Genomic DNA, 13,386 nt, shown 5'->3' on the forward strand with positions numbered 1-13,386 from the left:
TCTTTCTCTCTCTCTCTCTCTGCCTTCTCTTTCTCTCTCTCGCTCCTCCTCTCTCTCCCTCCTCCCATGTCATCTACCCATTCAATTAAAAAAAAAAAAAAAAATCTGCAGAGTTCCTGCCCCTTATATAGCAGAGGGAAGCTGGGAAAAGAACTCTGCTATGCAGCAGCTTAGGAGAGGTAAGAGATATTCATAGGGAAAGTGGAAAGAAGTGTGTGGGGGTGGTTGGTGGCTAGGGAAGTGTTAAAGCAAATGGGATGGTCAGTGAGCATTATCTAGATGAGTCTGTCCTTCCAGACCACGGACTCTAAATGCAGCTGGCATGAAACCCACCCTGTGCCTGGCCTTGAATTAAGGTAATGCCCTAGGTCATGCCTGCTCTTGTTCTCTCTCCCTCTTGTATTCCAACTGGTGCCTTTTAACCTCTTCCACTTCCAACCCATCCGCTGAATTTTGCATGTGAGAGAACTGCATCTCCCTGGAAGGCAATCATTGCTGTTTCTCTTTCGATACCTCCTTACTCTGCTCCACTCTTACCTGTTCCCCTGAAACCCTGATTCTAAAATATAATCATAGGGTCAACTTTCTACCTTGAAAACTGGCTTAGGATTTTCTTTATCCTACAAGGGGCAATCAAGTAGCTGAAATAAACAGAGAAAAATTCATTATTGGGAGGGCTTGACAGAGATCTATCCAGAAGTGTAGACTAAAAGAATAGGAAAGGATATCCCAGCCAGTGAGAACAAGTGTAGCAAGGGCTTGGAGCTGAGAACTGAACATATTTAGATATCAAGAGATCAACTTGCCCAGATGGAATAAAAGGTATTTGGGATTCATGGAGAGAAGACAGAATGTTAGGCAAAGATGAACTTATTGAACAACCAACTAGATGATATTCATGTTTCAAGAATATTAGTCCTGCAATCTGTTGGCTGGGATCCAGGGGAGGGTGGCTTTAGGTATGAAGACTACCTAAAAAGAATTTCCAGATATTTAAGTAAGAAGTCCCTGGAGCAATATGCCAACAGAGGGAATGAAAAGAAGCCTCCTAGAAGATACAGATAAAACACTCACCTATCACGTGGTGGTGGATGAAAAACAAGACAATGTCAGTAAGTAAAGCTTGGGACTGAGGTTCCTGGGAAGACAGTGGTACCCATAGGTGAATGAGTGAGATGCGGACTGATTTCAAGTGTTATGCATTGGGAGCCTTAAGTGACAGAAAGAAATAAGTGAAGATGTACAGCAATCTGTGCTGCATATGGCATTAGGATTCAGTGATAGATAAGGAGTCTGTTACTCTAGACCTATCAACGTAGAAGTGAAAGCTTTGAAGACGAACACTGAGGAAATAAAATCCAGCTGTCAGAAAGACCCATACTGGTCTTTCATCTAATGTTGATGTTACATTTCTCTCACTTACACAACACCCCCATCGAAAGGTGAGATGCATTTATGTATCTCTTCATCCTTCCATCCCTCTATTTGCTAGACCATTATTATATCCAACAAGTACTGATGGTCAGCTATGGGCCAGCACTACAGTAGATGCCGTGGAAATAATCAGAGGTGATACACTATTTGAATAATCAGCATGCATTAGGCACCAACCAGTTAGAACAGACAAATGCTGTGGCATTGAGCACAGTCCCAGGGGACCATTAAACCTTTAGTTCTGGATCAAGGGTAAATGCAAGGAAGCAGAACATATGGAACGGCAGGGAATAGAGGACACTTTGGGGCTTGAGACAGTAGCAATTTATCAATCAGAGTCTTAATTGATCTATAACAGCTAAGTATCAGCCTAGGTACAAGGACAGACAATTCCGACTTAGCCCCTGTATTTATAAGGCTGCTGGTCTAAAGCCATCCTATACAACAATACAGTAGCAGGTTACAAGCCACATGTTCTTAAATTTAAATTAATGAACTCTCCTGACACAAAGAAATGATAAATATTTGAGATGACAGATAGGCTAACCACACTGACCTGATTACTATACAGTATATGTATAGAAACATCACTATGTGCCTCATGAATATGTGCAATTATTATTTGTCAATTAAAAATAAAGTAACACATTTATGTTACTTTAAATAACATGATGGCTCACGTCTGTAATCCCAGCACTTTGGGAGGCCGAGGTGGGAGGACCACCTAAGGTCAGGACTTTGAGACCAGCCTGGCCAACATGGCGAAACCCAGTCTCTACTAAAAATACAAAAATGAGCTGGGTGTGGTGGCGGGTGCCTGTAATCCCAGCTACTTGGGAGGCTGAGGCAGGAGAATCGCTTGAACCCGGCAGGTAAAGGTTGTAGTGAGCTGAGATCGTGCCACTGCACTCCAGCCTAGGTGACAGAGTGAGGCTCTGTCCCATAAATAATTATAATAACAACAATAAAGTAACACATTTTTTAAAATAACATTTTTTTAAAAATCACTTACTTTTCAGTTAGTTTTCAGGTGTAATAGTCACATTTCAAGTGTTCAATTGCTCCATCTGGCTGGTGGTTACCATATTGAACAGTACAGATAAAGAATATTCCTTATCTATTCTCTTAGCAGGGTTAACTATGTAAGGTGATATGTATGTTAAGTAGCTTGACTGTAGTAATCATTTCACAAGGGATACGTACATTAACATGTCTCACATATACCTTAAATCTATGCAATTTTAAAAAATTAAATTGTATTTTTATTTCAATACTTTTGGGGTACAGGTGGTTTTTGGTTACATGGATAAGTTCTTTAGTGGTGACTTCTGAGATTTTGCCTCACCGCCACCCAAGCAACTCATAACCCAAGCAGTGTACACTCTACCCAATACTTAGAAAACCTCCCAGTTTTCAGGAAATGCTGAAGCCTGAACTTCAAAGGCATGAAAGGATAAATGTGGCATGTAGGGAACTAGAGATGGAATTTCCTTTATTACTAGGAACAAGAGCTGCAAGTCTTATCTCCTGTGTGACACAAGCATTAGCTGATCAGGGTTACGCTAAGTCATTCTGAGGTAACAAACAGCTAATACACCATCTTTCCAGTTCTTTCTATCTCTGCCTCCTTCTTCTTCTCTGTACCCTCAACCTCCTCCCAACCTTCCCCCTCTGAGTCACCAAAGCCCATTATATTATGACTATGCTTTTGAAATAGATGCAATTCTTACTTGTCAATAATACCTCATTAAGACTTGGAGAAAAAAAATATATTCCTATAATCACAGAACTGGTCTATTGGATAACACTAGACCAAAGAAAAAGAAAAAAAATAAAGTTTGCACAATTAATTAATGATAAACGTGATGCAGCATGCCATGGGATTTTTAACCTGACGGGAAAATAGAGATCAAGGAAGCCTTCTCTTGGAAGTTAAATTTTCAAGCTGTAGAAAATCACGCTGAGGCTTAAGTTCCACCACTGACCCTGCTACTATAAGCTTTCTGTGACTTTCCTCTTAGCACACAGATAACGACAAAGGGATGTGGAGAGCTAGAAAAAGATGCTGCTTCCTGGGAGCTCACTCTCTTACACCATGTGCATTGGCCAATCTGTTCTTCTAGACCTGTCAAAGTAGAAGTGAAAGCTTTGAAGAAGAATATTGAGGGAATAAAATCCAACCATCAGAAAGACCCATACTGGTCTCTTGTCTAATGTCAATGCTATCTTTCTCCCATTTACACAATACTCCATCAGGAGTTAAGATGCACTTATCGACCTATTCAGTTTTCCATTCTTGTACCTGTCTGACTATCATTATATCCTGCAAGTACTGATGGTCTACCAGCACTACACTAAATGCTATGGGTATCGTCAGAGGTGATATACTATTGAACAATCAGCAATCCAAAGGGTCCCGATGCAAAGGAAACATTCTGGAAAAAAAATTAAACAAGAATAACCAAATTTTGGAAGCAAGAAATGAAAATTAATTTTCCGAAGCCAATACAGACATCAAAACTCTGATTCAGACTAAAATATGGCATTCTTCCCAACATCAGCCCAGGCTCAGTGTCAGCCATGAACAAATTCCAACTATAAAGTCATCGCTCCCGCTAAAATCCTGCAAGAGACTGGAACAATTTCTCCACCAGCATGTATCCAACATGTTATGGGTGAAGAGCACACAAAACCCAGGCATGTGGCCAGCTTAGATGTCAAATCATTTGCCTTCCTGACAACCAGGCGATGTCCCAGAACTCAGTGTTTGTTCCGGGGGAAGTGACTGCTTGGTCTCGGAAGTGGATTGAGGTTTGCTGGACCAGAGAAGCTGCAATCCCAGGGACAGTTTGGAAATCTACTAGATACACTGAGAGGAGTCAGTACTCATACACCTCCCCAATGATGCATCTTGCCATTCCTTCCTTTCTAAAATGATTTGTTTCCAAAAAAATTATATCCGCTCACTGGTTTAGAGCAGTAAATTAATACTTTTTTTTACGTCTCTCTTTAGACGGCAGTTGTAGATACGGAAATACCATATCCATAGACAAATTAACATGAGCTCCCTTACATCCCTGCACTAATTATCTTAGGGACCACAGCCTCCCTTAGGTTAGAAGTTCCAATCCCAATGCAGCTTTGGAACAGGAATTTCTTTCAGAGAAGCAGCAATTTGAATCATGTTCAGAAGACAGAGGAATGAAAAGGTCGTGTATGATCTGAAAACCCATCCTTGAAACCTTTTGTCCTCCATCCCTCCCCTCCCTGCCCCAGCACTAACAAAGGCATCTAAGAGAAAGACGCTGCTTGAAACAGAACAAGATCAAGTAACAAGCATATTTAACTTTACACTAAATAGATTTGAACAGACTTCATGCCAAACAGCCCCTTCCTTTTTACTTACAAAACCTCCCAGTTTTCAAGAAATGCTGAAGCCTGAACTTCAAAGGCATGAAAAGATAGATGTGGCATGTAGGGAATTAGAGATGGAATTTCCTTTATTATTAGGAACAAAAGCTGCGAGTCTAATCTCCTGTGTGATACAAGCGTTAGCTGATCAGGGTTACACTAAGTCATTCTGATGTAGCTAACAGCTAATACACAGTCTTTTTAGTTCTTTCTATCTCCGCCTCCTTCTTCTCTGCATTTGAATATGCAAATTCCAGGACAATAGAAAGAGTCCTGCAACCCCACTGAGGGCAAAAGAATTCCCTTTGATCAGCATCTTCCAGGCCTGGAGTCCCATGGCCTCCAATTCTACCTGCTCCTTTATGACATGGGCTGATATTTGATGTATCAAATTATACTCCAGCACTTTCAGAAGTAGAACCTGCTAAGAAATTCTGCATTCCTATGAAGGAAGCTACATCTTGAAAAATAAATATTTCTTTCAGCTAGCCTTTTAAAATTTTGATATTTATTGTTAAATTATTACAGATTTCTTCCTAAAACAAGGTATTTACCCATAAAACTATTGCAGAGGAGGGCCAATATCAGAGACTTTGAGAAGGTGCTACTCCAAATGCTAGAGTATATATGTATATATAAAAAAAAGAGAGCTGAGAAAATTGGACAAAATACTGCTAGCTTCACCAAAAATAAAGTCCTTGCATGCAACGAGAAAGGCAGAAAGCGGAAAAGTGCTTACTTGCTGAAAACAAATGAAATTTCTAAAATGTACCCCAGCATCTTAAAGTACAAAATTTATTTTGCAGTAATTTTTATATCATAGTCACGTATTCCAGCTCAAAAAGAGCAAATGAATTGTTCTTAAATGCCTCAAGAAATGCATGCTCTCAGTAACTGATCTGTGTTTGCTGGCATTTCTTTCTACTTTGGAGGGTCATGTGAAGGGGGACAGAATGTCTCCTGATGAGAAAACCCTAGGGGGGAAAGAAGAAACCACAAACACATTTTATTTTAATCCCCAGCTAATAAAGGCACAGTTAACCCACTGATAACCTCACACATTTCCCAGGTTCACTGGGGAGGGAGGGCTAAAGGAGGGTGGTTCTACCTTGCAGGCCCTCTTCTCATCTCTAGTACAATAGGGCAGAAGAGAAAGACATAGGCAGGCAGCAAAGTTTTTGTAACAACTTCAAACCTGCAGAAAAGAGCTTTTCATAGAGAACAGGATCAAAGACATGGATATATTTATGGAATGAATGTTCGAAATGGGTTGCACTTACTGAATGCTGAGTCCGATCAAGGAAGCTGTAACTTCCACTTGCATGAGTTCTTTGACCAGTTTCCTAAAGAAGAAAAGGGGGAACAACTTTAGTATCAAGAAATGTATTCTTTAATTTTGTCCGCACTTTTTTTGTCATAGTAATATAGACCAACTTCTAAAATAGGTTCTGACTACACTGTGAATTTAACAGCAATAATGGTGATGATGAGGATGAAAATGATTCAGTTCTTCAATATATTTTCATTACATCCTCTTGGATCCCGGTAAAGAAGGTGTTATTATCTTCTCTATTTCATAAGAGGAAACTGAGGCCCAGACAGCTCTCACAGTTCACAAGACGTTGATGTACATCATGAACCCTGAATTTGAACTCGGGCAAGTAGACAGCAAGCTTGGAAGCACTCTACTATTACACCATGAGTTCCTGTCACAGGAGGTGTTCAAGGGAAGACTGGAGGTTGATATTTCAGATGTATCATTGTGGATTTTCTTCCTGGGAATTAGCTTGGATGAAATGAATTCTACATTTCCTTTCAACTCTAGAACTGCAGGATTCTATAATGCTGATTCAGGTGATACTTAAAGTTCAAATACAGAAAGGATTTAATTTTGCAATGAGTAGTATTATGATATAAGGTATCCCAGCAGTAATAAATTCCATAAATATGGCTATCAGCACCCAATCAGAGGGAGTAAGATTCATGTTCATTGATAATTAAATAAACTAAATATCACCTGAACTGCAAATGGCCATCATAATCTCCTATAGTTCAGTGAGTTGAAAGAGAGGTCATCTCCTAATAGAAAAACCAAGATTTCTGGGAGACCTGAAAGACGTTTATGGCATCCTATACCCAAGGGGGCTGGGATACTGACTTGTTTCCTCTCTGGGGAGAAACTTAAGTAGCAGAGATGGGACTGCTTTGTAGGGTTCTGGAATCCTGATCCATTGCTCACTGAATTACTCTTATAAAGTAGCAATACAATTTACACCAAGACTCAATACAATTCACAAGATTTAGAGGTAAATTTAAAACATTATTTGCAGATATGTTTAGACAATATACCACCTTCCCTAATGTGATAGGCATATCTAGATATATAGATATACAGATATACATATCTGTATGTATATATACATATAAATGAACATTATATATGTGTATGTATGTGGATATATATATATGTGTGTAGTCTTCACATCTGGTGAGTCCCCTCGTGTTGATAAATTACAACACCTAAGAACCTCAAGTGACTTCAAAATATTGGAAAGGGGGAGATCTGCAGAGAGACACAAGAATAGATACAGCTACTAAGTGGTTGAAATGGTGGTGATAGTATTCACCCTTCAACAGCCTTTTGCTTTGCATTTTGATGTCTTCAATTTCTTTCAACTAATAAAAATGACCAATCTCATGGGCTAGTGTCAACAAATGGCAATGATGCACTCATTCACCACACATCTATCTATCCATCCATCCATCCATGTATCCATCCATCCATCCATCCATCCACCCACCCACCCACCCATCCACCTACCCATCCACCCAACCATTCACCCATCCACCCATCTACCCATTCACCCATCCATCCATCTACCCACCCATCCACCCACCTATCCACCCAGAGACCCATTGATCCATCCATCCATCCATCCATCCATCCACCCACCCACCTACCCGTTCATCCATCCATCCTCCCACCCACCCACCCATCTGTCTATCCATCTGGCTCCCATCCATCTATCCATCCATCCACCCACCTACCCATCCATCTATCTTTCCAATCATCCTTGGCTTCACTACCTTCTAGCTTTGTGACCATGGTCAAGTCACTCAACCTTTCTTTGTCTCGGTTTCTTCATCATTAAAATGGAATAAACAGTATCTGCCTCAAGGAATTCAGGTGAATATTAAAAGTTAATATTTGTAAAACACTTAGCATTGTGCCTGGCACAAAGTCCGTGCTTTTTAAAAGTTTATTGTTTATTAAGCCTTTTAAATGTCAGGTAGTGTCCCCCTGGTGCCTACAATCCAGTGGGGAAGATAGACAGATCTTCATCGGGGACATTGGGGAAGGCTCCATCAAGGAAGTGGCAATGGAGCTGACATCGTAAAGCTGAGAAGTGGAAGAACATGATTTGGGAAGAATGGTTAGAACAGTTAGAATATAAATAGTCAAAATACATGGTTCTCATCTAGAAATTCACAGTATGCCTCTACTGCAGGATTATCTGAGTCCTAATAATTATAGTAGTTGTAGTTTCATTGAATCCATACTACATTCCAAACTTCATATCGAAATTTGCATGCATCATCTCATTTATTAAAAATGATAGCTACCATGGTCAGGTTCAACCTTTTCAGCTCCTACTCCCTCTTTCCTGTGACTTCCTCCATCTCCGAACACATCCTTACATTCTAAGATCCAGCTAAATCAAATACTTAACACACAATGCACTAGTATTCCTTTAGCCCTTTGATTACAACCTTCTCTCATCCTAAACTGCCCTTCACCCGGCCCCATTTGAACTCATGGAAGGTCTTGAGTCTTGAGACTTGAACGTCTACCCAAGTGTGCTCTCTGTAGCTTTCACTGACCTTTCCAGTGGGCCTGAATTTTATGGGAGGTCCCTATGGCCATTCACATATTCTTCTATTAGAAGCAGAATTATATATCCTTGTAACTTTTTGTGGACTTGCCCTACCCAGGCTGTGAATTTCTGGAAGGCAAGGACAATGTTTAATTCAACACTGTAACTTTGTAGTCTGGGACAAGGCCCCTTACATACTGCTCACTACACTGGGTAGCCTAAGAAGTGATTCCTCCTTGCCCCAGAGGGTTGTAGCACCAAGAAAGGACATTGACCTTCATTCCAGAAAGAGGTTTCTCTGAGCAACAGGGCTTTCTCTGGTGCTACCATACTTGGTACCCAGGTAATAACATTTAATTTCATGTCCATGTGAGTCCAAACCCACACCTTTACATCTGTTTTTAATCCAACCTGCAGTTGAAATGAATTTTATAGCCCCCTCCTTTCCACTAATAAGAATCTGTCAAGTCCTTTAGGGGGATTATTTTATAAAAACAGAGGCTGAGAACCATTGTCATAAAGTGAGAACAGAAATGATCATTAACAATGGCCCCAGACAGCAAGAAAACCCTAATATGCTCTCTAGGGTTCCAGAGGAGTGATGTAGTGTTATTTTTTTCTTTTTAACTAAGATTGTTCAGAGTTTGCAATTACTCTTGCAAACTACGTGAATAGCCATTTGTGACCAGGGAGAATCTCGGCTCCCAGTGGAATTGGGCAGAATTTTCATTGTACCAAGACTACACGAGAGCTAAAGAGCTGCGAGTGAAGGAAACTCAGAGGACATTGGAACAAAGTCAGGCAGAATGAAGGTGAATGCTCAGTTCATGCATTAGCTACCTTCACCTCTGCACTCCATCCAAATGGATGCACAAAATAGCAAACCGATTACTTCCAAAACACTGGTGTTGATGACCCTTGGACAGCCAGAATGTAGTTTAAGTTTCTAACTCTGACTCTCTGAACAGGGCTGGCTACTGCAACGTTTCTGTTTCCATAGACTCTGCCATCAACTGCTTCATAGACTTCCCCAGGCGACGACTGCAATGCCATCTCCTCCTGCCTCCAGACTTGCACCCCATGCAGGGCAAGCAGTGTGATCCTTACAAAATGTAAATGTGACCGTGTTACTTAATCATTTAAATCCTACATTACTGGCTTCCCATTTCATTCCAAACCTTCCTTACCCCTGACATCCTTAACGATTTGCCCCTGGACACAGCTCCAGCCTTATTTATTTATTAGTGAGAAGGTCACACTTCCCCCTAGTTCTGGGTACCAGCGCCATGGACTTTCCCATTCTGGACCCATTTACTTTCCCATTCACTCCCCACCTGCCACAGGGATGCCTAGCATGCTATGCCTTTGACTGGGGATACTCTTAGCACCTAATTAACCCCAATGCATTGCTGCTTCCTGATGGAACCCTCCGACCACATGGCTTTAAGAGCCCATCATCCTTTCTTCATAGCCCACATCCCAGCTCTTGTTTTGCATCCAATTACAAATTATTTTAAAAAATTATTTGATGAAAGTTTGCCCGTCTCACCGGCATGTTAGTTAGCTCCATAAGGGTGGAGCTGTGTGGGTTTTGCTCACTATTTTAACTCTGATCACAATGCCATGGATATGGCAGACATTCAATAAATATTTATCCAAGGAAGAAAAGATGGAAGGTAGAGAAACAGGGAGGGAGGAAGGAAGGAACGAAGGAACTATCGGCTTAGTCATCCTATGGCTAATTTTAGAAACAGCCTCCCCAAAAGTCATTTCCCTCCCCCACCTCTGTCTAGCATAGTGCCAGAAATTGGGTCTGAAGCGCATTATCCTGGCTCTATTAGTAAGTGCTATATTGAGAAGAGACGAAACCTCACCCTATCTAGGTTCAATTTTCTCCTAGGAATTTGCAAGGCACACTTAAGTTTCACCAGTAACTGTGAGGTCACTCTTCTCTGCCATGTGTGCAGAAAAAAGCAAAAGTTGCAATGAGGAGAGAGAAGAAGAAGAAAGTAGAAGGGCCATGGAGGAGGGTTTTGGGGTGGGAGGGCAAGGGTTGCCTTGTTTCCTGATTACATAGCAGTTCAGAAATGCTGGTCCCTCCTGGGACTGGGCACGCCGCCTGACTTTTAGTGCTAAAACTTGCTTCTGTGCTCCTATGCCGTGTAAGAAACATGCCCATTTATTGAGTGAACGTGAATGGGTTTCTGTTGTTTGCAAACAATGCAATTATGTGTAAGACCATTTCAGAGGGTGGTGCCTCACCTAAGTTGGGATTTTGTACCCACCCTGCAGGCAGAGAAGCAAACTGTATCTTGATCATATCAGGGACTGTGATTGCATACACGCTCTCCAAGCCTCACAGCAGCCCCTGACCTCATTTAGGTGTCTGGCATTTAACTGTCCTTTAAGGGATCCTGAAGCTGAACCAGCAAACTGCCCAGGGTTGCCTGGTACCACTCAGGGATTATGATACGCGATTCCTGGTCGTAGAGAGGTTAGTGCCCATCACACCTGGGATGGGAGAAGTGAACCAGGACAGGAAGTGCACTGAAGCCTCCTGAGACTGGAGGTAGAGGCCCTCCCCATGGGAATCCAGTGACTCCCAGCCACATAACAGGAAGCTACTTAGCAGTAACCATTACTGCAGTCACGGTATCTGACTGGCCTCAGTCTGCCATGCAGAAGATTCATGCGTCCCTGGATTCACTGCAGGATCACTGCACCCTGAGCTCCAGCCTCAGAAGCAATACATAGCGTTACTGTAAACCTGTGGTTCCTTTTCTAAGGACAGCCTTGGGTCAAAGCACTACCTTTCCCTGACATCAGGTGTAGGCATTTCACACAGTGAGGACAGCATGGAATATCTTTTGACTTCAGGAGCGGATTCTCCAACATCATCTCCTTTTGCTTCCCATCCCATCCCCACATCAGATGCTTGGCCTCTGTGACGAGCATTCCCCAAAGAGAGATTCTTTTTCTCCCTTTATATTTGTTCAGTGAGCTGAACAAGAACAAAACCCCAAAGCCAATAGTTCTTTTTTTTTTTTTTTTTTTGAGACAGAGTCTCGCACTGTCACCCAGGCTGGAATGCAGTGGCATGATCTCGGCTCACTGCAACCTCTGCCTCCCAGGTTGATGCCATTCTCCTGCCTCAGCCTCCTGAGTAGCTGGGATTACAGGTGCCCGCCACCATGCCCAGCTAATTTTTTGTATTTTTAGTAGAGACAGGGTTTCACCATATTGGCCAGGGTGGTCTCGAACTCCTGACCTCGTGATTTGCCCACCTCAGCCTCCCAAAGTGCCGGGATTACAGGTGTGAGACACCGTACCTGGCCAAGCCAATAGTTCTAAACTAAAATGAAATGTCCTAGCATCTCTGATATCACTGTGCCTGGGCACTACCTGTTTCCTCTATCTGGGATTCTGTTCCATTTTTTTTAAACCACTGGTAAATGTGCACCTGTTCTTCACAGCTTCAGGGAGTCCTCACTTACTTCCCAAGCACAATGAATCATGCCCTCTTCCCCACGCTTAGAATCCAGTTAGTATCTCTATAGACTCATCATTCATAGACGTCTGTCTCTATATCTGTCTTCTCTATTGGAGTGGCACCACCTCAAAGCATCAGGCTGTGCCTAGTCATATTCATGAGTGACAGTACAGTTTGACAGTAATTTGACATCCTACAGGTTTCGGACAGAGATTTGGTTTCAAAATCAGTTCTCTCATTACTTCTGGGCAAGCTGCTTGACCACTTGGAGCTTCAGGTTTTTTATCCATAGAATGGGTATAATAATGCCCACCTCAGAGGATTGACATGAGGACACTACAACTAAATTACCTGGCAGTACTACCAAATAAATATTTCTCAAGACAAAGAGCCAAGAGCTATGCCTACTTCTTCAACAACAGTTCTCTCTCTCAATAAACAAAGTCTTATTGTGCTTTGCAAAATTTTGCCAAGGCGATAAGATCATCCAGATGACTTTCAGCATAGCCTAGTGTCATAAGCCATCACGGCACCTGCCACTTAGTAAATGCTCATTGAAGAGTCCTAAAAATAAGGAACCAATGAGGTTCTTCTCTCACTGATCACATACAATTGTAGCCGCTATCCCAAGGTTTATATGTGGCTTATGCTGTTTAAAGGCAATAAGTGGCTGGCTGTGGTGGCTCACGCCTGTAATCCCAGCACATTCGGAGGCTGAGAAGGGCGGATCACAAGGTCAGGAGTTCGAGACCAGCCTGGCCAATATGGTGAAACCCTGTCTCTACTAAAAATACAAAAATTAACTGGGCGTGGTGGCAGGTGCCTATATTCCCAGCTCCTTGGGAGGCTGAGGCAGGAGAATCGCTTGAACCCGGGAGGCAGAGGTTGCAGTGAGCTGAGATCGTGCCACTGCACTCCAGCCTGGGCGACACAGCAAGACTCTGTCTCAAAATAACAATAATAATACTAAAGGCAATAAGCATCATTGCATTTGCAATAAACAAGTGCATTAAACATCGCACTTAAATGCAATTAGTCTTTCTGCTCCTTTTAATCTGGCTGCATTTGCCCATTCAGGAAGGGCTCAGGTATAGTCTCTGTGTCTGCTTCATGGAAGGGCTCCTCCCAGCCTGCCTCTGTAGGGAAACAAACTTCTCCCCGAAGCTCCAGGGACCA

The 13,386-nt window shown here is 42.1% G+C and overlaps 1 protein-coding gene across 3 annotated transcripts in view; it reads right to left on the reverse strand.

Moving 5' to 3' along the window:
* The window catches only part of RBFOX1 (RNA binding fox-1 homolog 1), a 1,702,422-nt gene that overhangs the window by 1,389,543 nt on the left and 299,493 nt on the right, over positions 1–13,386 (reverse strand). For all 3 annotated transcript variants that reach the window (XM_025370432.1, XM_025370439.1, XM_025370429.1), the window contains exon 2: positions 6,126–6,188. Coding sequence is in view for 1 of the 3 variants with exons in the window: in XM_025370429.1 (XP_025226214.1) it covers positions 6,126–6,188 (63 nt within the window). In the remaining 2 variants the exon portion in view is untranslated. The remainder of the gene's footprint in view (positions 1–6,125; positions 6,189–13,386) is intronic.

The sequence above is a fragment of the Theropithecus gelada genome, chromosome 20 (genome assembly GCF_003255815.1).
Source record: "Theropithecus gelada isolate Dixy chromosome 20, Tgel_1.0, whole genome shotgun sequence".
Taxonomy (NCBI): Eukaryota; Metazoa; Chordata; class Mammalia; order Primates; family Cercopithecidae; genus Theropithecus; species Theropithecus gelada.